This window comes from Anser brachyrhynchus (genome assembly GCF_964034855.1).
Source record: "Anser brachyrhynchus genome assembly, chromosome: 1".
In the NCBI taxonomy this organism is placed as follows: Eukaryota; Metazoa; Chordata; class Aves; order Anseriformes; family Anatidae; genus Anser; species Anser brachyrhynchus.
This window is the reverse complement of record NC_137694.1, coordinates 101,223,588-101,247,373: the sequence shown is the minus strand read 5'-3', so window position 1 is coordinate 101,247,373 and position 23,786 is coordinate 101,223,588. Positions and strand designations below refer to the sequence as shown.

General features: G+C 43.2%; 2 protein-coding genes across 4 annotated transcripts in view; one reads left to right on the top strand and one right to left on the bottom strand.

The window, feature by feature from the left end:
* Positions 1 to 1,566, bottom strand: part of ATP6V1A (ATPase H+ transporting V1 subunit A) — a 31,126-nt gene extending 29,560 nt beyond the window's left edge. Inside the window, exon 1 of one of the 2 annotated variants that reach the window (XM_080597986.1) lies at positions 851 to 1,566. The gene's annotated coding sequence lies outside the window, so the exon portion shown is untranslated. Of the gene's footprint in view, positions 1 to 98; positions 223 to 850 lie in introns of those variants that run through there. The other variant, XM_080597984.1, reaches the window with a different exon arrangement.
* On the top strand, positions 360 to 22,207 carry NAA50 (N-alpha-acetyltransferase 50, NatE catalytic subunit). Of its 2 annotated transcripts, none has more exons than XM_080598033.1 (5): positions 360 to 636; positions 13,506 to 13,639; positions 14,103 to 14,222; positions 15,868 to 15,934; positions 18,328 to 22,207. In XM_080598033.1, exons 1-5 carry the CDS (start codon positions 629 to 631, stop codon positions 18,506 to 18,508), a joined length of 510 nt encoding a protein of 169 aa, XP_080454159.1. In that variant the 5' UTR covers positions 360 to 628; the 3' UTR covers positions 18,509 to 22,207. The 2 variants fall into 2 exon arrangements, with proteins under 2 accessions (XP_080454159.1, XP_080454158.1); XM_080598032.1 differs by having other exon boundaries at positions 363 to 636; positions 13,503 to 13,639.
* Positions 22,208 to 23,786: the final 1,579 nt, after the last annotated feature.

Here is a 23,786-nt window from a genome sequence, read left to right as displayed (position 1 = left end):
CCCCCCACACACACAGACCGCGGGGTAGGGGAGAGGATTGGTGGGGGCAGGCGGGAGGGGGGTGTGGGGGGGGGTGTGGGGGGGGGCGCGATCCTCACCTGCGGCGCCCCGCTCCCTGCAGCGGCCGCGGCCCGGCTCAGCTGACAGCGGCCCGCGTGCGCATGCGCCGCTGCCTCCTCCCCTCCTCACCCCCCTCCTCCTCCTCCTCCTCCTCCCCCCCCCGCCCAGCTCCTTGCAGGCCACGTGATCCCCCGCACGCGCGCGCGGCGCCAAGCGCGCTCCTCTCCCTCTCCTCCCCCCCCTCCCTTCTCCTTCTCGTCCTCCTCCTCCGCCAATCACCGCGGGCGACGCGCGAAAGCCCCGCCCCCGCCGCGCACGCGCCGCGCTAACGGCCGGAGGTGAGGGGGCGCCGGGGGCGGGCGGCGGCGGCAGCAGCGGCCCATGTGGAGCGGCCGCGGGGCGGGGAGGCGACGGGCAGCGGCCGGGGCAGCAGGCGGCAGCGGCACCGGGACGAGCCCGGGACGAGGAGGAGGAGGAGGAAGAGGAAGAAGACGAGGCCCGAGCCGCGCCGCCGGGCCCTGCACGCAGCCAGCGCGGACGGCGGGTAACGGCCAGGCCCGGCCGCGCCATGAAGGGGTGAGTGCGGGCTCCCTGAGGGAGCCGCGGGCTGCGCCGCCGCAGCCGTTAACGGCTGTTAATGGCCCCCCAACGCCCTCACGGCTCCGTCGGTTGGCTCCCGGAGTGCCTCTCCGCCGCGGCCCTGCCCCGCTCGCCCCTGGCTGCGGGTACCCGAGGGCCTCACCCGGCTTCTCCCGGCCCAGCGGCCCGAGTGACCTTGCGTAGGGCTTACCTGCTTGGGTGCCGCCTGCGGTGTGGGGCCGCGAGCCTTCCCCTCCGCTCCTTCCCGTGCGCGGAGGAAGTTTCCCGCAGCTGTTTCTTGAAGCCCGCGTTATGCAAGGCAGGGTGTTATTATTCCAGTCTGGCGGCTTAAGGCAGGGTGAATGGAAGCTGAAGCTCTTAAGCTTTTGCTAAGAAATGATAAGGGGTTTACCTTATTAGCAGCGAGGGGGAGGTCACACAGCGAGGCTGCTTGGTAGCAGGTACTTTGCCATTTCTTACAGCTCATAAGCAGCTTCAGGTGTCGTGAGTGGCTGGTGAGTATCAGTAGAAAGGCTTAGCAATGACTGTGCTGAAAAAGTAATGAGCCAGCTATGTTAGATAGCTGTGCTTGGAGTCCTGGGAAATCCTTTATTCACCTGGGTGTCCTAGGTGAAAAAGGGCCCTCTAACAGCTGGAATGATGGGCTTCATGAAGAGTGCAGCAGCACTGCTCGGTGAAGATGGTGGTGGGGACATGATCCTTGCTCAGCAGTGCTCCTGACACAAGAGATGTGTTTTCCTTCCACCCTCCATCAGCCAAACAGAGTGGCTGAGCTGCCCAGGCCAGGCAGCAGCTTCTGAGGTCTCCTGGCAGGTTGCAGCCTGAGTTGCCTGCTCTGCTGCCATGCTCCACTAGGGGCTGGGGCCCAGCCTTGCTTGTGCTGCTCAGGACTTCTTACAGGGAACTTCTTACTTATTTTTTTAAATATGAAAAACTATGGAAGTAAAGAACCCACAGCCCTCTTCTGCTCCCAGAGCACCCAGCTGTGCTTAAGTTTTTGTTTTCACTTAAAGGCAGCTTTATCACTAGTGTGGCTTGAGAATGAATCCCTTAAGGTTCCATGCTTGCATATTTCTGCTTTTCTGGTATTCCTTCATGTCTTTGAAGAGCAGAGCATGTTCCCATCTTGTCAAAGCACTGTTAGCACCATGCAGCCAGTTCTTGTGTGGGATAAAATCTTAATATTGAGTCCAGGTGTTCTCTAAAAATTCAGATTGAGGCAAAGGGGATGATAGAACTCAAGCTGAAAAATAACTGAGTTTCAATACAATGAAAGGGCTAGACGAGCATTGCAGAAGCAACACATTAAATTACATAGGGATACTCTGGAACAAAAGCAAATTGTTTATCAAGCTACAAAGATCAGAGGAGATCTCTAAAAAGCAAGTGCTCTCAGAAGATAGATCCCAAAATAGATCTAAGGCTTCAGATAAAGCTTCCAGCTTATAGAAACTAATGTGTTGTTTGAAGAGATCCGATCTGACTTGAGTATTTAATCCAAAATTGTGGACCAGTTCTTTTGAACAAACTAACTCCATCTGAGCGCATTTTCTCTGGGAGTGCATATGTTGCATAGTAACACACACCACAAAGCACAGAGGTAATTTTGGGAGCACAGAGACCCATAACATCAGCTGTAATTATGAACAGTCTACTTTGGCAGAGAAAGAATTAGGAAAGCAACTAGCAAGTTCACTGACGTTTTTGAAATTTCAGATCTACAAGAGACCATGTAGTCAGCATGTGTTGCTTGCAGCCCTCTTTGCTCTCCAAATTCAATGTAACACTGTTAATAGCACAGAGCAGATTGTAGTGTTTCTGTCATCCAGGTGTGTGAGATTAGGTGACCTCTTTTACAGAGGACCTCTGAGTTCAGGGAAGGTGAAAGTTTTTGTTTCATTTAAAACTTTCTCAGCTGCTTAAGATTTTTTCTTAATTGATGGGCTAAATACCAGCTTCTGAGTTTGATAATTGCTATTATATCCCACCTGATTTTGTGTTACTTGGTATTATGTTTGCTCTTCTCTCATCTTTTGAATGATTTAGGAGGAGACTTAGGTTTCCCATTTTTTCTTAGACATGATTTGGAAAACTGAGATAAATCACTGTTCTGTTAGTGAACTTGATGAATCTCTAGAGGTCCATTTCGTCTTTGTCGTTTATTCATATATGTTGTTATTGTTAGTTCTGGAATTTAAAAATCTATTTTAGAACTGTATTTGCATGAGGAAAAATAGCAATGGTAAGGATTCAAGTTTTACTGCCTGTAGTAATTTGGCTCTTTTTGTGGAGCAGATGTAAATAATACTCCCTGTGCTTTATTGGTTTTGCAGGGCTGATTCAGTTGTTGCTCAATAGTTTTGTATTTTTGTTACAGTTGTTATGCTGTTCCTTTTAAGGACAGAAAACAGAAAATCTTGTACTGATTCTTGAGCTGGTTGCTGTCTGTGGCCTTTCGATGCCTTTATTGTCAGGGTGCTTTCCTGACCCGTGTCAGTTCAGGCGAAGCCAGTGAGGATGCCCTCCAGCCTTTCCCTGTTGCCCTTCTCTCAAAGCCATGCCACCCGAGGGGTGCAGTGCATGACACGTGTGCTCTGTCACGTGCTTTTACCCGAGGGAGCATCAGCTCACACACAGCATGCAGCGTGTGCTATGAGCAGGGCCCCAGGCGCGTGTTCCCATGCAGGTGTCGTTTTGTCCCGTGGACCAGAGTGCTCCCTGCTTTTATTGGGAACCACTTGTGGTGCTGCCGTGTGCCAGCAGGCGTTGGCTGTGTGATGAAAAACCTGCTGAAGTAGGGAGCTGGGTGACACGTGCTGTACCGCTGCTTTTAAGAAATATCCAGGAGACCGCTCCCAAACTTGTGGGTGCTGCAGTTCAGTACAGTTTATAGTCCCTGAGGGTCCCGTCTCGGTGACTAGATGTACAGAGACGGCAGCTGCTGCAACAGGGAGCTGTGTAACTGAGAGGCTTTGCGGGCTCACGCTCCTCTAGCTGGCTTTGTGCAAGTGGCACCGCAGCTGGGGAATGCTGGGCATAACAGAAAAGTATCAATAGTGTATATATAAACACGGTGAACAGTTCTGGGTGAGCTCTGATATCAATGCTTGTTTTGCCTGGATTCAAGCAGCAAACCCTTCAAGGCCCTGAGGCTGTACGTGTTTCTCACAAGAACAGGGAATTCCTCCCCCCCCAAGTTAGCATTACAGAGTTCGTGCAGAACTGTTGACTTGTTTCCATTTGCAAGGCACAGCGCTAAGCTTAACGTATACGGGAGGAAGTTCCAAGTTTATGAGAAAACTGCTGAATTGTCACGTGTACTGGAGGCAGGACAAAAAAGGTAATTGAGCTTGAAAATCAGTGTTTGGTTTTGGGATTTTTCTGAACCTAGAAACGTCCAAGTGTGAGCTGTATTTTCTGCACTTAATTTCTTCGTTAGTAAATGTAGACCTTGCCTAGAGCGTGCTTTCAATCGGCGTAACTTCTTCTAAATCAGCTTATTGAAACTCTGCAGTTTACTATAGGTTCTTTAACTGAACTTATAACTTTTACCACTTTGAATTTAATTCCTTAACCAGGTTAAGGCGCTCCATGAAGTAGGAAGTTTTGGCAGGAGAAGAAAGAGTTAGGCTTGTAGTCTTTTTATGAAAGCATCCTACAACCTAATCACTGTTCTTGAGTGGAGTTTGACCATTCAATTCTTTTTATGTGTATGTATGGGCTTGCTAGTTTGGGACATGTTGGTTTGGGCAATACTCCTGTGAAAAATGTATCTTTAGTTAGTCACCAAATGCCACAGACTCTGCTGCCATCTCCTGAAGACAAAAGAAATGATGCATCCTCCTTCCCCACTAAAATGGGGAATAATGGGTGATGGTTGAGCCAGATAAATACTTTTATACAAGTGGAAATGATTCAGAACTTTTAAATCCTGCCCATTTGGCAAATACTAGAAGTGTTCAGACCAATAATCTGAGAAGGCACTAGATATTTCTTCCCAGAAGAGGAGGAGGGAAGGACAGGAGAAGTCAGATCTCTGTATTTGTTTGGGAATCGATAAAAGAGAAGTGCAGCAGTCCCTTGCATCCCTTCTGCTTTAAGTGGGGCAGGCGATGTCAGGGTTACTTTCTGCTTCCTGCTGAAAGAGGTGAAGGGAAGAAGTGACCCATGTGTTCTTCCTGGGAGCTTCAGAGGAGCAAAAGTTTGCCAGGAGGGAGATTGGAGGTGGGGACGGAGGGGAAGAAAAAAGAGAGGAGCCGTCTATGCATAGAAGACTTGCTGGTTATCTGGAGGCTCCTGGACTCGAAGACCTGAGAGCAGAGAAGCAGAGCATTGAAATGGGGTAACTGTATTTGTATCGAAGAAAGCATATTGAATTAATTCATTAAGGGAAGGAAATGAGGCTTTGTAGAAAATAGAACCAAACCCGCTTCCACAACAATCTCATTAGGAGACTAAAATTAAGATATTTGAATTTTCCTGGGGGCAGAGTTATTCTCTGGGTTGAGAACGCCGTGCAGTGCGGTAAGATCTTGATGTATGAAATGCTTCCTCAGCTCATGTGACCTTCCTCCTCCCTCTTCCCTTTCTTTCCCAAGCTCTATTTGATTTTTGGCCCTAGCAGACTTGAATCTCAACCACTGAAAAGTTTTCCCATTTCCCCTATCTCACCATTGTATTATGTGCTCTTCAGAGTACAAGGGGAGACTCAGGGCAGCAACTCAAGGCTTGGGACACTTTTCTCTACTTGGTGCTTGAAATTTCTCACCAGTAAGGATCACAAATTATATTAAAATTTGCAGTTAAAGGAGATTGTTTGTTTGTTTTTAATAAGTGGCTCTTAAGCACAAGCTTTTTGTTTGAGACCATTTTATTCTTCTTGAAAATTAGGAAAATGAGAGAAGAAAACAGCCTTTTGTGCTTCATAAGTTAGGAGTTTACAATGATTGTTGCCTTAGAAATATTGAAGTTAAGCACACAAAACTGATAGCACGCTCTGTTAGTTTTTCACAGTATGCATCTATAATATGTGATTTGAACACCTGAAATAACTATATATCCGGGATTAAAATCCAGATTATGGGCAGGAGATCCACAATGAGTTGTCATGTTGCCACAAACCATGAATGGTTTGTGAGGAAAGGTATTTTGGCAACTTACAGAAATAGTTTGTCTGATAGTTCTCTGTGGAGAAGTTTGTTACCTAATAGAAGTACAAGAAGCCTCTCTGAGGTATTCAGTTATGTAAATAAGGCACTTTGTGAACCCAGCATCACTTCTGTTTTGAATCTGAAGGTAAACCTCTGTTCTCATCTGAGGATCATTAAGTATTTCATGAATGTTAATTAGCGGAGGCTTGTGATTTCTTCAGGCATGTAAGGATTATAACTTTCATAGCCAGGGGTATTGATGGTATGGAAAGGGGCTGTAATTTGTAAGCAGTCCCAGGATATTGGTAGTGGAGCCACAAAACTAATTTTAAGTTATTCCAAACTGGTGAAGGATTCCTGCTTTGACTGGAATCCTGGTTCAAAATGTGGATGTGGTTGTGAGCTTACCTGACTAATGAGGAGAGTGGTTAGACCAGCAATGGAGAGTTAGGATTTCTGGCAGTTCTTTATCTGCTGTGTGATCACAGGCAAGCTGTTTCCTCTTTCACCTTACTTTGATGCACCTGGGTCAGGTAACACAATAAGCCTTTACCTCATGAGGCGCTTTGAAGAAGCAAAGTGGTTTGGGCTGCTAAGTGATGTATGCATGGCTGCTTCTCTGTTCTAGACCAGCTATTAATTATTGCTATTATTTTGGAGTTTGGAAGTTCTGCCAGCTGTGTGTGGCGATTCCTGTTCTTTGTGTCCAGCTGCAGAATGAAAAAGCTTTTAATTTTCTTGGGAAAGTTTATTTTTGACACTTGTTGACATGGCCTTATTGTCTCCTCTTTGCTCTTGCATAATCAGACAGCTGAGACTCTTCATGATTGTATTGCCACTTTAAGGGTGTTTGTTTGCTTTTTTGGGGGGATGGGGACAGGGAGATCAAAATGTAGATTTGAGCTTCAGTACATCAAAGAAAAGAATTAAGGTGGGAAAATTGTGGGCTATTTTAGCACAGCTTTGTTTCTTGCATTGGAAGACCAGCCAGTCCTCTGTACAATGGTCAAATTTTCTAGATTGAAGCAGAGCAAATTGTCCAAATATAATGAAGAAAAATGGAGTGAAATGCACTGTGTATTTTTTGTAATAAATGAGAGGGGACAGGATGGTCTGGAGTATGTCTTGTGGAATTGCATCATGTCAGTGAAATCTGTTCACATCTAGATCCATTTGAATTGCACATCTTGGGCAAAGTCTTCTGTTAATTCTGGTTCTAAAACTACTTAGCTTTCTTGTATCTAGTGCTGTCCCTTTTTACAACCCAGCACCCAGCTGGGGGTAGCTTCCAGCAAGGTATCAGGTGTTGTGCGAATACGTGGTCTCAGTAGTAAGTGGGGCTAAAGAAGACCAGGGGCTCAGAAGCAAATCGGTAAGAAATTTTGCATGTTAGGTTTCTACTTATCCTTCTGGTTTTCTGACAAGTGAAGTAGAGCAGATTTACAGCCCGCAGATCTTCTAGATAATTGAAAACATACTGGTCTGCCCACAAGAACTAGACTAACTTGTGCGCCTAGCAAGACAGCTCATCTGGTTGGTTTTTTGTTGCTTTTTTTTAAATCTAGAGAGGCTCTTTTGGCTTTGGAGCTGAATCTGAGCAAAGCCACACCCTTCAGGTCTATAGCTTTCATAGCTCTGGTTTGGTTTTATTTTATGGGAGTGGATTATCCTGTCTAGACTCCTGCTTTGACTTGGAAGCCAAAATAGAAGCAATAAAGCTAGTTGGCTGCTTAGTGGGTGACAAGCCTTCTCTGAAGTCCTCTAATTTGTTCGGGAGCTCTTCTTCCCCTGCTCCCTCTCCTGCCTCTTCCACTGTACCTCAGTAAGTTTTGTGAGTTGCAGATATGGTTCTGCTAAATATAGAGTGCCAGATGCTTTAAATAAGCCTGAGCCCAGCTATCAGTTACACAGAGATCTGTTTCAGTCAAGCACATCCCTCTGGGGAGGGACTTGCACTATTTAAAGCTGAATGAGACTGAGATTTGCACAGCGTGAAGAAACTCAGATTTTCTCCCTTTTTTCCCTGATGCCTGCTCTAAACTGATGTCCAATGCATGCTGTTCCCTGTGACTGAATTAGTTTCTCCTCACAAACTGTAACTCTGGAAACTGACTTTTATGAGCTATCATCCTCTATAGCAGTTCTGCATTACTACAGAGCCTTACAGCATACAGAAATGCTAATGTCTTGCTTAACCTGTGTTACTTCCAGTCTGAATTTAAGCCACTATCAGAAAAGTAGACTCTCTGCAAATCGCAGCCACAAAGGCTGTGGACAGAGGCATGCCGCTGCAGTATAATTAATTGGATTGCATTTGGTCCTGCAAAAAGTGTTGGTTTTTTTCTGGCAAGTGCTTGAAGGATTTCAGGGCAGTGCATGCAAGAGCAGGAGTGTTGGTGCTTATGCTCTGGGCATGGATCCAGTTTCAGTAACTACTCCGTGTCACCTCTCTTAATTCCTGCATCCACTGGGATTTTGTGAATCACGCTTCACTCCGCTCTGACGTAGTGGGCGGCGTTGCCATGCACCAGAAACCAGCTCACCTCACCAGCAAAGTCTGGGTGTGTGTCTTCTCAGCAACTGAACTGCAGTACGTTGCAGTTGGGAGAAATGCAAGTGTAGTCCTAGGATATGTCAGGAAAAGACTTCCAGTGGAGACAGGGAAAAGCTAGTGGGGTTGTACAAGGTGCCAGTTTGCATTTAGTTCTGTGAGCAGTTTTGGTCAACCGTGTTTAAGAAAAATTAATCTGAAGGTGCAGAGAAGAGCTAGGATGACAATAGAGCAATAAAGGAGGAGGCTGGGATCTTGGCTTTAGGTCAAGATCAGGAAAGTTGAAAGAGGGCACAGTAGCTGTCTGAGAAGCCAGGCAGTGGGGTGGGGTGTGTTGCCTCACATCAACTGCTGAAGCAAATGAGCAGTGCAGAAGAGCATATGGGTAGGACTTGAATACATTCAGGGTGGAAATCAAAAAGACTATGAGAATAATGATGACTTGGGAACAGCCTTGCAATGGAAGATGTCTAAGGCTCCAGGGGCTGGTACTAGATGAGCACTGTGTATAATGAGGCCTGATCTGATGAGCCACGAGTCCCTTGTTCCTCCCTGTTAAAACTAATTGAATGGGGTGTTGGGCCTGCAGTGCTCCAGAAGCTGTGACACTTAAGATGGATACCGTTGACTGTTGCCTCCTGCATGGGGTGTTGTTTGAGATACAGGGTGACAGTAATAAGTCTGTATCTTCTTAAGAGTATTATTGGAATAATAGAACAAAATAACTTGTTAAGGAAGGGCAGGTCCCTTCTGAGTCCTTCAGGTTCTGTCATGATAATTTGAGCTCATGATGTGTTTTTTTTTCCTTGCAACAGTAAAGGATAGGTATTTGTGGTATGGCCTGTGCTGAGCTGGAATACACAGAACTGGCCTAATCAAACTGTAACTGATACAGGGAATTTGTTACTGGTTTGATTGAAAGTAACTTGAGAAAATAGGTCTACTTGTAAGTAGCTTTCAAAAAAAAAAAAAGGTAATAGAAAAGCTACTACCATTACTCTAGAGGAAAGAAAGGTGTGGCCAAGTGGTGTACTTTGAAACTAAGGACTTAAAACAACCCCAGCCTCAAAAGATCCAAGACAAAGTGCACACTGTTCCATACATGATAAGGTAGAGCACAAAATCATCTACTCACTGAATTATCCCTGTGCTCCTCTTGCACGGCTCTTCCAGAAGCAGTTTAAACTGGGGTAAGCTAGCACTTCTGCTCAAGAAGCAGTTCTGCCTCTGGCAGATTTTTTCCTCTATGTTGGCAGAAGACTTTGTGTGGTGAACCCAATCGGGGGACTGATGTGGGTTAAAACTAAACTTTTATTTCTTTGGCTAAGTTAGTTTTAATTGGGGTTGGTTCACCACATTGTTGCACAAACCTTTGTGCCAATAAAAGGGTGGAAATGAGTGGCTTGGGGACAGCAAGAGCGCTGCTTTCAGCAGCAGGGAAAGCTTTCCCTTGTTTTTACTTGAGGCCCCAGTGGCACTTTTGCTGTCCTCCAGTAAAGTGAACTCTCGTGATGTGGGTCTTCCTTTCCATTGGCTCATTTAGTTTACTTATTAAAGGTGTGTAATAGATGTGGTGTTGATTTAATCAGCTAGTGCTATACATTAATGTAATTTATGGTTGGAGTACATAATATTTAAACAGATGTACTTAGCATACTGATTTATGCTTCCTGTGGTGGTTCTCAAACTTCTTTCATATTATCCTCCAGGATAACTTGCTGGCCCTGCCGCAATTCTCAACCCAGGAGGAAACAGCTAGTGACAGAGCAGAGGAAGTAGGCAGGAGGAGATGGCAGGAGGCAAGCGGTGACAGTGGGGTGGGGAGCCCAGGGGCTATAGGAAGGAAATTGGTCAGCAGCACACTTCAGCCACCTGCTGCTGGAACTGTTTCTCTGGCCTGACCACTTGAGAGGTTATGTCTTGGTTCAGGTGCTATGAGCAGCCTTAAACTCTCCTTCTGCCTTTACTTACTCATTTTTTCCTGTCTGGAACCTTCTTGGGGAAGGCCATGTCTCTCTCAGACATCTCAATCCTAACTGCCCTTGATAAGATATCCTAATCCTTCTGTGATTTCATCAGAAATACTTCACAGTGCCTGGCCCACTGTCTTCTAATGCTTGATTTCTTGCTTCATCAATGACTAATTTGAAAGTAATATCAGCAAGCACATGCTACCTGCTAGTAGTCTGTTGGAGACTTGCCAAAGTGTGAAGTGGGAGTTGCTCTGCAATAACTTCACCATGAATTCATTGTAAAAGCTCAGGCTAGTTAGTGTTAGTGATCTACTGAACCTTGGATCTGCTGGTTAACCATGGCGATACCTTTTTATTTTTAATGTATTATTCAATCTTTTGGACAAGTGGTCTAAGCTTTCAGGGGATTGAGTGTGAATGAGGTTTTTTTCTTCTCTTACTGACCATCTACTCTGCAGCTAGTCTGATCTAGCCAGGCAGGTGGGACCTGCTCTCTTTGGTTTCCACTCTGATGCAGGCTGCAGCAAAAGAGGCCTTCTCTTTGCACCTAGAATGAGATGACTGAGGTGTTCTACTTGAGCACAGCACTCGTGGACACTAATACATGTGGGAACCTCACATGTTCAGGTTTAATTCCTGCCCTTTCTGAGAAAAGGTGGCAGCACTGCTGGCTGGGATGAGGCAAGGATGAAAGTTGCTTTCTGTGTGCCCAAAGAAACCCTGCCATGCTAGGCTGAACAGCTGTGCCAAGCTGGGTGTAAAACAAGTGTTAGTTAACTCACTGTCTAATAACTTTGCTATCATTTGATAGCATGCTTGTTTACCGTGCAGTACTTCTGTACTGTGAGGAAATCATCCCTTACGAGCTCAGCGCTTCATGTTGGAATATAATTCTCAAAAGGGCTTGCACAAGTGATGAAACATGAAGAAAGGAATCTTACTATTGAGAGCAAAATAATCTAGAAGGTGGAAGAAGTTGTAAAACAAAGGGCTGGTGGCAGTAGGAGCCGTGGAAGATGGATACTGCTTACTATCTGAGCAAAGCATATTGGTTTGTAGCTAGAAACTTCAGTGGTATATCCCACTGCTGCTGCTTTTAGTATGCCTGGGTATGTTGGCATAGGTAAAGTGTAAGATTATGGGGAAACTCTGGTTTCTTCTGTCAGTCCTGAGATCACTGTTGGAGAACATACGGTCCGGTTCTGGTGAGACGTCTCTTGAGAGATTTCCATGCAACAGGGCAGAGCTCAGGGGCGAACTACAAGCATTCATGCTTTAGAAATTGCTCTTGTATTGAGGAGGGGGAAAGAAATTCACTCACCTGTTCATCTGTAGGCACCCATACTTGCACGAGATGCTTGACACCAGAGGATTTTTAATCTGTTTGGTAAATACGTGATGGAATGTTAGACTTTGCTGAATACAAAGTTCAATATGCAAGTACCATCATTAGTTCTTTGTGGTTAGGATAATTAACTGGAACACACTAGTCTGATGGAGAACTACACACTCCTCCTTAGTCCATTAGTTAAGGCCAGGTGGTTCTCCAAAAGGTAAGCCTTGCCTATGAATTGTTCCTCTTTTGCAGGGCTCACTAGGTAGAGTGAGATCTGTGTCAGAGTGGGCAGTGGTGGTCCTTGGTGCATGAGGCTGAAATAGCTTTGTAGAACGGGAGGCTGTGGTTCTTGCTGTAAAAGAAAAGGAGAGAGGTGGGTGTGAGGGCAAGTTAGGCTTCTTGAAGTAATTGTTAAACTCTCTGTTCCTGTAGCTTTTTTTCTGTTAATTGCTCTGCAGCCTGCATAACTGCCTGGAAAGCATTGGATATCTATCACCATCATTGGTAGTGGCAACTAAAACGGATATGGTACCTGGAGTATTAATTGTTTAAGGTGTTTTTGATGCATAATTGAGGTCAGTTAATAAAGCAGACAAAGATTATGCTCAGCATTGTTGGTACAGTTCTTAAAGGAAAAATGCTGTTGGTTATTATCTCTTCTTTGTTTTACTGTATTATGTAAATTAAACTGAGTTGTTGTGCCCTAGGCATCAACCTATTTGAAAAAAAAAAAAGCTGACTAGGCACAAAAGGCGTTGGAGATGGAAAGCAGCTACATGTTACTCGAAGTAATGTTGAAGACTGGCATACAAGGATCTCATAAAACTGCCTTTTTTTTGAAAACACGTAAATTTTTTAAAAAGTAGCAAACAGTGTCTTTAACAGTGTTTGGGCAGAAAACAATCTGCCTGTGTGTTTGGTAAAGCAGGGTTGCAGATGAACCTAGAATTGTGTATATTTCTAACTCTGTATGCATTGGGTTTGTTCCTGCCTGCATCTTCTGATTACTATTTCAGAAAGATACTGCTTAGTTTCTTTTATTGTTCATTCTAGTAGTCCTTGCTAAAACTGACTACCTGCCCCCCAAAGAAAGTGGCTTTGGGAATATGAACTATTTTTTTCTGCAATATGCTTCTGGATATGATGCAGTGTTTTTACCAGGAAGTTAGCCTCATAAAAGGGAAAAGCTTGGAATGCTTCTTCTCAGCATAATTCATCGCAGTACTGGTATTTCAAGTCTGTATTTCTCAGTCAACAGGAAGAATGACTTTGGTGATGATAATAATTGATGCGTGTGCCACCCTGAAAGTGGCACTCTTACATATTAACAGGCTTAATAGGAGTTTGCTGCTGCACACAGTATTGCTGCACTTTAGAGACAGATGTGTAATACCAACTTGTCTAAGCATAAACTTTATATTGATAGGTGGTAGAATTAAGGCTGTCTTTGAAGCATGGGTGAAGACTTCATTACTTCATTTTCTTGGTATCTATCTAGCCTCTTGTCACTCCCAAGATTTATTTCTCTATTGTAATGTTCCTACAGTGGTAAGTATTCTCCTGAATGTTTTGCTGTCTGCCAACCGAATAAAACACACACACTATATAGTATGTGAGTGTTAAGTGTGGCCTGAGAAACTTCTGACTGTATAGCACTTTTTTTTGAGTTAAATCAGCTACCAACAAAAGAGTTGATTGTATGAACACTGTAGTTCAGATATGCATTGAGCTGATTCTTAGGACAGTTCTCTTAAACATAAAGTAACTCATTTTTGGTGTCCATAGGAATTCTGGAGTGTGTCAGATGTTAAGCATGTTTTGGTTTGTTCCAGTAGCCGGATCGAGCTGGGAGATGTGACGCCACACAACATTAAGCAGCTGAAGAGGCTAAACCAGGTCATTTTTCCTGTGAGCTACAATGACAAGTTCTACAAGGATGTACTGGAGGTTGGCGAACTAGCCAAATTAGGTACAAATGTTTTTGCCAGTAATTGTGGGCTGTGGTGGCAGAAATGCTCATTGTTGCTGTCCTTAACGGTTTTGAATTGCAGATCCTTCTATTTTGTTGTTTAACATAATGAGAAATAACTGTTTGGGAACCTTAAAAAGCTACAGTACCAATCTCAATGGGTTTGTGTTCTAAATAGCTTACATTTCACTGGGAATAGACATGTTTTCTGTTACAGCAGAAAACTTGATGTTTGCAGCCAGCTTACCTTCTGAAGTCATTGCTAGTTGGTTTTAACTGAAATAAACCAGCCACTGTGTCAGAGCACCGCTGGTAATTTCACTCGGTGTCGACTACGATCTGATTTTTATCTGGGTGGGGGAATTAGCAACAGGGAAAGAAGGAAGATAAAGGGCTTAAATGAAAGAGTTGCATGTGTAGTCTGAGTCTTGTGACTAATAATGCTTTGTTTCTCTCCCGGTAGCCTACTTCAATGATATTGCAGTGGGAGCGGTGTGCTGTAGGGTGGATCACTCCCAGAACCAGAAGAGACTGTACATCATGACGCTTGGATGCCTGGCACCTTACCGAAGGCTAGGAATAGGTAAGGAGTTCTTTTGTGTCTGAGTTTTCAAAGAAACAAGATTTCTGTGCAGCTACTGAAATTCCTCTTTCTAGTTTTTTCTACTTTAACCAAGATAGCCCAAGATCGTGCACTTCCAGAGCAATGATTTCTTTAGAAGGAACATTGGGGAGAGAATGATTTATGACATACTCTTGCTTTCTTGCCTTTCAAAAATTGACTTTATTTGTAGAACTTTCTAATTCAGTGCTTCAGATTCTTTTAATCACATCATCCTGTGATGTAAACACTCAGCTACTATAGATATGAAAATTGAAGCATAGAGATACTATGAAACAACTTCTCAGAGGTACGTAGCCAATATGCAACTCACACAGAACATCGTAGTTCAGTTGGAAGGGACCTACAAAGATCATCTAGTCCAACTGTCTGACCACTTCAGATAATCAGAAGTTAAAGCATATTGCTGAGAGCATTATCCAAATGCCTCTTGAACGCTTGACAGCCATGGGGCATCAACCACCTCTCCAGTAAGCCTGCTCCAGTGTTTGACCACCCTCACGCTAAAAAAGTTTTCCCTAACGTCCAGTCTTACCCTCCTCTGGCACAGTGGTGTGCTGTTCTCATGCATCCCATCATCGGTGACAGGAGCAGAGGCTGCACCACCTCTGTGCTTCCCCTCCTCAGGGAGTTGCAGAGAGCTGTAGGGTCGCCTCTCAGCCTCCTTTTCTCCAAACTGGGCAACCCAGGTGTCCTCAGCCTCTCTTCACAGGACACGTGTCCAGCCCTTCTACCAGCGTTGTTCCCTTCCTCTCAACACTGTCAATTATGTTAACAACCTTTTTGTATTGCTGAGCCCAGAAACACAGCTGTCCTTCATTGGGTCACTTCTTCAGTCTTCTAAATGAAGGCTTTTTGCTAATTTTTTATATTCTTCTCCCAGTGCTGATTATTGCTACTCAGGGGTAGTACCTGATTTCTGTCTATACAGCAATGAGTATTTCTCAATGCTGCAAATCTGCAGGCCAAGTTAATCAAAACCTTATGGTATTAGCTACTTGCTTTGAAAACCTGAAACCAAGAAAACTATTTTCAATTTTATTAGGTTTTTGTCAGAAAAACTTAGCAGTGCTCTCACGAGTTTATACATTGCTTTGACCACATTTTATCCAAGTTTGAGACCTTGAAGCTTGTATTTAGATAAGGTGCTTTATACTTGTGCTTATGGGCTGTTTTTTTCTCCAGAGAAATAAAGAATAAAGTTGAGTGGAATTTTGTGTACAGAAAGATGAAGTACTTGTATACCATATTTTGCCTTTCCTAGTTCTAGTAACCTCTTCCTGAACGCAGCAGTGGAGAAAAATCATAAGCTATTTAGAGAGTTGATTTATTCAAAGTTGGTGCATTTATAATTATAAGAGTATCTCATTCACAGTGATGGCTTTGCAACATGTATTTCTTACAACTGATGTTTTTTCAAATTTTGGTGCTCACAGAAGACATCTCCATGTTAAATTTTATTTTCTGATTTTAGAACATAGTGCCAATGTCATCAGTGCATGCTCTTTCATTTTAGCCTACGTATGGTTAACCTGCCCCTGCTCAGGAAAGCTCTTACTGATTGTGCGCTTCTGGTTTTGTTAAGTATTTCTTTACCTTTTGGCAGGAACTAAAATGTTGAATCATGTCTTAAACATCTGTGAAAAAGATGGCACTTTTGACAACATCTATCTGTAAGTAAATGAGTTGCACCCATACATTCAAGAGAATTTGAGGTGTACTTGGGAACATAGGAAGGGAGATCCAAAAGCATTTTAGCAACTGTTTCAGTGGGGTCATGAAACATCTTTCTTTGTAAATGCTAACAAGAAAGCGGGGGATTGTATTCTGAGCTGCCTGTGTGACGCAGAGAAAACCAAGAGCTTGCTTGCTTTACAACAGCTTCTCTAAATTTGCTGAATTTGAAAGTAGTTTAGTTATAAAGCAATGATCTTTAAAAGAATTACATTGCATGATTTGAAAAAAGTGATAAGTTTTCCATTTGAGGACAATGCTACAGTAAAAAAAAAAATGCAAGTCTTGCATGTAGTTTTGAGGCATTTGCTGTCTTTTATGATGTTAATGTGTTAGACCATCAGCACAGGTGCTCGCAAGCCCTCTAGGTTCATACTCAGTAGTAAGCCTGACTGTTTATTCCCATTCTTGTGGTGTGACAGGTCAGCTGTTTGTGCAGCAACACAGTAAACTTAGTCAGTGACCTGACCCAGCTGGGGAAAATTGTTTTTTAGCATTTTGGTTCTGGGGTTGGTTGGTTTGTTTTAAAAAAATCAGCCACATATCTACATAAGCACTTGACATGATACCAACATGTGGGGTACTACGGTAGAGGACTGGGCTGCTTGAGAGGGCACTGCCATCCTAATAGATCCAAATGGAAATAGAGCCTGAAATCCATGGATGCCAGAGTTTTGCTTCCCCTCACTGCTGGTTGCACGCTTCTGCTTCTTCCTGTGCATTGGCATCTGTTTGATTACCAAGTGAGCCAATGCATTTTTGACCAGATCACTTCTGAGCCATTTTTTTCCCTGCCCGTCACTGCCTGGTTGTATCAGCACAGGCACTGGGCATTCCTGGGGGTAATCCCACAGCAGCCGTGGCTTAGATGCACTTAAGCTGCCACAGAACTGCACCCTGAGCTCTTGCCAGGACTGAAGATGTGCGGAGAGGAGTGTTTCATACACTGATATCAGTGTAAATAGAGTGACTTTCTCCTCAAGCTGAGTCCTACTCTGCCAAGAAGGTGCAAATCCTCTACTAGTGTAGCTCTGTGTCCACTCTGTAAGAGGAGAAGGTATTTTAAAGAGGAGTTTGATTAAAGCTGCTTTTGGCTTATATTTCTGTTCTCCTCTCTCAGAGGAAGTGGTAATGAATTCTCTCTCAGATGCCTGCTAATTGGCACAGGCTTTCTTTTTTGCACATTACTGTGTGCACAGCAGAGGAACTATTTGCTGTTTTTAATGAAAAAAATCCTTCATAATCCTTCTTTCAGTTTGCCAGAGTGGGATTCTGGGATGATAATAAATAGCTCCCACAGTTGGGCACAACAAAATTCTTTGATTGGCCCATTGGTTTTACTGCTCTCTGTTGCCTGTGCCCCTACAGACAGAATACTTATCAAATTGGGTGCCCACACTGCATATCACTGGCTAAATTTGTTGTTATGAAATTCACTTTTAGGTACTTGGTGTTTATTGGACTTGACACTAACATCTTTTGTTTTGCTCTGCTGTTACTTCTGGAGTTGCTTTGGTTCTATGGTTATGCAGCACGTTGTCATGACAAAGTGATTCATGAGCTTGTGCAGTGTCCACGGAATTTGGGGAGTATTTGATGAATACCTTTTGCTGAGCCAAGCTTTTTTTTTGGTAGAACTTGTGTAAATAAATGCCCTAGTTGCTTAAAGGGAAGAACTAGTAGCTGTTTTTTTTGGAGGCCTTCAAATTCTGGGAATACACTGGAGCAAGATCTGTAAAACCTGGGGGGAAGGGAAGGGAGGAGGAATCTGTAAGTCCATAGGGCTGCTTTGTACTGACTTAGTTTTTTGTGAGGAGAGAAGGGCAGTAAGCAATGAGCAAAGAGTTAAAATCGTATCAAATGACATATTAGTGCAATCACTGGTTGGTTTTGTGTTACAGTGTGTAGGGATCATCACTCAGACAACTGTTTTGGGCCATTTAAGAAGTGTTTCTAAAGGAAGCTAAAAAAAGTCTCAAACTTTTTTTCTATGTATTTCTACGAAGTATCTATCACTTCTAAATTAAAAGTTGGAATTACACAGTAATACAGCAGAGTTTCTCTAATATCTGTGTTCTTTAAAATGGTTTTACTGAGGGGAAGTATTTGCCAGTTCTCAGAACGATTGCCACAGGTCATCTAGGAGCTGTGTTAGCTCAGGATTAAATTGAGAAGATGAAAACTTTGAATCCTGAACTACACAATCATTTGTCTCTGTCTAGATAGCTCCTTTTCTTATCTTGCTTGTGTTCTTTATCCTTTGTTCACAGTGTGGATGTACAATTTTATACCGCAGAGTTCTGATATGTCTGTCTCCTCCTTTCTGTCCCAGGCATGTCCAGATCAGCAATGAGTCAGCAATTGACTTCTACAGGAAGTTTGGCTTTGAGATCATTGAGACGAAGAAAAACTACTACAAGAGGATAGAGCCCGCAGATGCTCACGTGCTGCAGAAAAACCTCAAAGCCCCTTGTCTTGGCCAGAACGCAGATGTGCAAAAGACCGACAACTGAACAAAACCCCAATGAACACTTTCTTGCACTTGCTTGTCGCCAAATAAGGAAAGAGAGGCCTATTGATTTTTTTATTCCACCCCTTCTTAATTTTTTTATCTTGACCTCTCTCCAACAAAATGTAATGCTTCTTCCAAGGATTGTCAGATCACGGGGTTTTTTTGATCTTTTTATTTTTAGGGGTGGGAAGAGGTGTGCAGATCTCTTTAGTCTGAGGTGCGGAGGGCTTGAGCAGGTTATCCTGATGACAAGCTTCCTTCAGAGAATTAATCTCTTTCAGTAAGCAGAATGTAAATCTGAGGCGGGGGAAAAGGAACAGCAATATCTTGTCCTTTGATTCCTACATGATCGTGTTTTTTATAACCTACAGGGTACTTTACTCCCCCCAGCCTTTGAATGTTACTTCAGTACTTCCCATTCTTCCTCTTAATTCCCCCCACCTCAAAAAAAAGTATTTTTAGTTTTTCCCAATATTTTTGAGTATGGCTTTTTCCTCCATCTTTTGCTGAGAAGGGCGGGCTACTTTACCATACCTTTTTACTCTGCCTGGGCTGATCTTTTTGAATGCGCTTTTTTTTTAAATAATCCTCACCCAAGCTGGTGCTACATTTCTTAACTGACTAAGAGGAGGGTTTAGAGTGGTCTTTGTTTTTTCTTATCTTCACTTATCAAATTCCCAGCAGACTTCTGTCAGAGTAAGAGCTATAGCTGCTGTTGGCAAGAGAGAACTTTTTTTTTAAAAAAGGAAAAGAATCCTGAGGCAAGATCCTTGTTCTAAAAATGGGTGAAACGCTGTCGGGCTCATTGAAAGTTAGTTTTATCTGTGTTGTTGGAATGGGAAAAGTGATTGTGACCATCTTAGTCTCTTTGATCACATAAGGCAAGCACCTGTCTCCAGGTAAATTTGCTACAGATACTAAATCTGTGGTGACAAATCTGAGATGAGGAAATCTGAGGCAAGGGTTGAGGAAGCCAGGCAGCAGGGTTGAGAACATAAGTAAGAATCTGACCCTAATCACATAGCTTTGCATGGGTCTCCTGGATTTGCTTGGGAGTGGCTTGGCTTGCTGTGTTTGTGCTCCTTCGGGAGGAGGTGGTTTAAAAACTGCACGTTTTGCTCCTTTTGAAGATTCTTTTCCCCTTTTCCCCTTCAGCTGTAATAATGCAGTTCTCCCCTCATGAGAGGGGTGTTCATGGAGCACTGGAGAAAGCAGCATATTCTAGACCATTTTGTGGGTTTAGAAAATAAACCGAATGGCTTCTTCCTAGTACTGTAACCTCAAAGCTACAGTAAACTCTATTAAGCTCTGCTTTGCATCCTTTCATGCTTTCTTTGTGTGAACATCAGTGCTCCTTTCTATGCACTGTTGTCAGCAATTTTACGTATGCCAACACAAATACCAACTTGAGCTTGGACTCTTCACCAAGCATTTGGGAAAGTGCACTGAGCTGAGACAACACCAACCTGCCCCATTCCCCAAGTAGATACAGAACTGCATTCCTTTCCTGTTTGAGTTTTTTTTAAGTTTGATCTTGCATCTTGAATTCATCCACTTTGAAAGCCTCCAACCTGTAGTGTGCACTGCAGCATACATCTTGTTAGTAGGTGCTGTCCAGTCGTTTGAGGGTGATTTGGGAACCAAGGATTTCAAGATGGGAGCTGTCATAAGGGAAGGGATGGTACCCCCTCATTGCACACTGTGTGGTCTTTGATACCTGAGGGGTGCCTATACAAGCTGCTCCAGAATTACTGCTACTTTCCCAGAGGTGTGGAGTGTTTATTGGCGTGCATCTGGACAGACCTATGCTGGGAAACGGCAACTCTCTTTGCTGGGTTTGCACTAATTGAGTCTTGGTGATGGGCTGATGTCTAACAACAAAAGCCCCTCTGCATGGCCTGGGCACCTGTGTTTGCAACAGTTGGTAGCAGACTCTGGCCAGGAAGCTGCGCACCAGTTTCTTTGGCCAGAGGCAGCCTACTTTTGACAAAAGCTTATTTTTAGGACCTGCTTGCACTGGTTATGTTGGCAGTTCCAGCATCTTTCTAGAAGGGGGATGTACTGAAGCACAATTAGCTTGTCATATGCCAGCATAGTTTCCCCGGCCATCTGTAGACCAAATCAAGAGAAGTATGTGGCAGGAGAGAGAGATAGTATTGTACTTGAGGATGTTTGCGCAGCACAGCTGTAACTCAGACCATAGCTGCCTCTGGTGCCAAGCAAAGTGCTCTTCATTCTTCTAGAACTAAGTGGTAAGTGTTTGGGTTGGGTAGATGGGTGTGGGGATATGAACTCTTAGGATTTGCTGTTGTCGTAGGCTTCCACAAATTGGTGTGTTTCACAGACAGTTTTCCTTCAGGTTTAAAAGTACGAGTCTGATGTCTGAACTTGCTTGGATTAACCTTTGTTTCTGTCTCTTTTTGCTTTGGGCTGCCATCGTTCTATGAATGTATCCCTGAAAACGATTCTTAGAGCTCCTATTCCACAGCAAACCTGCCTCATTGTAACTTCTGATGAAATGTATTGTAGGAGGTGGAAGAAAGAGTAACCACGCATCTAAGACTCCTTTTCCCAGGCTATTAATCCTGGAAAACGGTTGTTGAATCTTGAATACAAGGTTTAATCTAAATCTCTTAGAAAGCTGTGTTCCCTGTACATGGATGAGAGTGAAGGTCAGTAGTTCTGAATGACAAACAGTTGTATTAGTGTATCAGCTGTGTGGCTGTAGGAGGACAATGCTGTAGTGCTGTTTTCCAGAGACACTGAAACTGTGTGAAGTATGAGCTTACTGCAGAGAACTTCAGTTACTTTATATTTTGCTGCAACAAGACCTCCTTTTAGCTCAAAAGTGATGACTTATAATGGCTTATGAACAAATACATTTTTTTAAGTTAGGAGTTTAAGTGGAGAGAAAAAAAAAGCCACCAGCATTTCCTGTTCTGGATGAAGATGTAGCAAGAAAAAGGTATGCAACTAGCAGCCTTAGAGCATAAGGTGTGTATATAAGTGTTATTCCTGAACCTCTGCAACCTGTTTTGTCGTACATGGATTGAAGAATGAAGATGATACCTGCAAAGAGACTCCTACTAGAGGACACCATGGTACAGGGGAAAAAGAATCATCCAGGAGAGATATCCCTCATTTTTGGGAGGGGGAAGGGAGAGAATTTATTTTGTGTATACAGAAACTGGCTGAGTTTACATGATGCAGCTAATGGTTAAACCTGCCAACTAAATATGACATGCTGTTACAATTGAAACAAACTTATGTGATATTTTGTTAATTCTTGATGGTGCCCTGTGATGTCTAGTAAAAATTTGATCCCCCAAACATCCATTGTTATATTCTCCCCTGTGTTGTAATCCAGGGTCAGCTGCTATCCACAAAGTCTGTGTTTTGTAAAGCGTTTGCTGACTTGGATGTTTCTTTTGAATCTGCGACTGCTTCCTGATTAATTTGGCTGAGACCACCCCTGGTCTCTTGAGTTTAAATTTAGTTAAAGGTATGCTGTTTGCAGTTTACAAATGCATTCTCAATGTTACAATTTAAGTTGCAGGGGGAGCAAATTCTTTACAAATAAGATGGTCCATTTTTAATCTATATCATTGCCCTTGTTGTACATCAGGAGCATGTTTTTGTTTTTTCTCAAACTCTTTAGAAATACCGTTCAGAATAAACGTGCACTATTTGAGTTATGTCACTTATGACTTGTTGTGCATTTTTTGCAGCCCAGCTGTGTCCTTCTGAAATCAGATACAGAACATTCTTCCAAAGCCTCACAAACTAACTGTGAAGATTTCTAACATAAACTGTAAATTAGGCTGCTGTGTGATGAATGCCATGTGTGTCTGATGACTGAGAAAAGTGGGAGTTGTTTATTTTCCCTTAAGTCATGAGCCTTTTCTCAGAAATCCTCAGCCTTGTGGGGTAGAGGGAAGGAGAAGAATTACAACTCTCCTGGACTACTTTTGCATCAAATAGTGAGCGGCCTTGAAACAAACAGACCAGGCATCAAGAGCCTAGTGTTTTATAGTTGTTATAAATAGTATATAATTAATAATTCATCTGAGTTAAACTCAGGCTTTTTATAGGCTAAGTATTTTGAAAGTATTGAAATTAATTGCTAGCTATCACCAGTTAGACAATCTTTGAAAAAAGTCTGTACACGTAAAGCAATTTATTGTAGTATGTGGTGAGTTCTTCAATACTGACCTTTTAGAAAGGTGCTTAAGTAAAACTCACCTCTTCTTAACTATTCTAGTTCCATCTTCTCTTACAGATATTTTAAAAATAATTTTTCAGCTCCTTTCATGCTTTGAAGTGCCATTTATGGAGTGATATATTGTGGTACACTTTTTCAGGGGGGTGGAATGTAACCCCAAATATGTTACAGTGTATCTGTTTATGGAGATTGCCTTATCAGTGGTTGGAGTCTGCATCTGTTAGGATACCATGCAAAAGTGAAGTTCAGACTGCAGACTTGACTGTATTCTTGAGCTGCTGCTAGCAGCTGTCTTCCCTGACCTCTACTGGAGGGCTTAGAAGGCACAGCTGGAGATCTGTCTGGAGAGCAATCTTCATCCACTTTAGCCTCACAAGGCAGCTGCAGAAGCTGGAAGACTTGCTGTACTTCAAATTGCCTCAGCATTCCAAACCATTCCGCTTATTTTGATCTCTTCGATGTTTCTTTCCTTCTCCATACTTGTCCCAATCACCTCCAATCAGTCTGTAAAATTTCAGACAACTCAGTTACTCCTTTACAGGGAAACTAGCAAATAGCCCGCTTGTTCATGTTGCTTTCTTCTATAGATTAGGTGGCTCTGCTACTAGCTGAAGGCATGCAGTTACTTCCCCCGCAGTATTCAATACTCAGGTATTTACATGGTCCTTGTAACAACTTGTGGTGTGCTATGATCTCTTTTAGCACTTTGCATTTGTTTGTTACTGAGGTGATGTATTCAAAGAACAATTATAATGCCATTATCTAATTGAGTATCAACTCATTTACTTCACATGGAAAAGTGGGATTTCTTTCCTATATTGTGTATGTAAGCGTATGTGTTGGGTGTACTTTTCTTCTCTGACACTTAGTATTGGAAGGTTCATCTGTCATTCCTCATTCTTATTACCCTTACTAAACTTTACCTCACTCTACTCCCTTTTTGCAGTACAGTAGTGTTGAGGAAAGATGGACCCCCAACATAGACTTTTGTGGGACTCCACTGTTGGCTTCCCACTGACATGAAAACTCATCTCCTATTCCATACGTTCTCATTTCT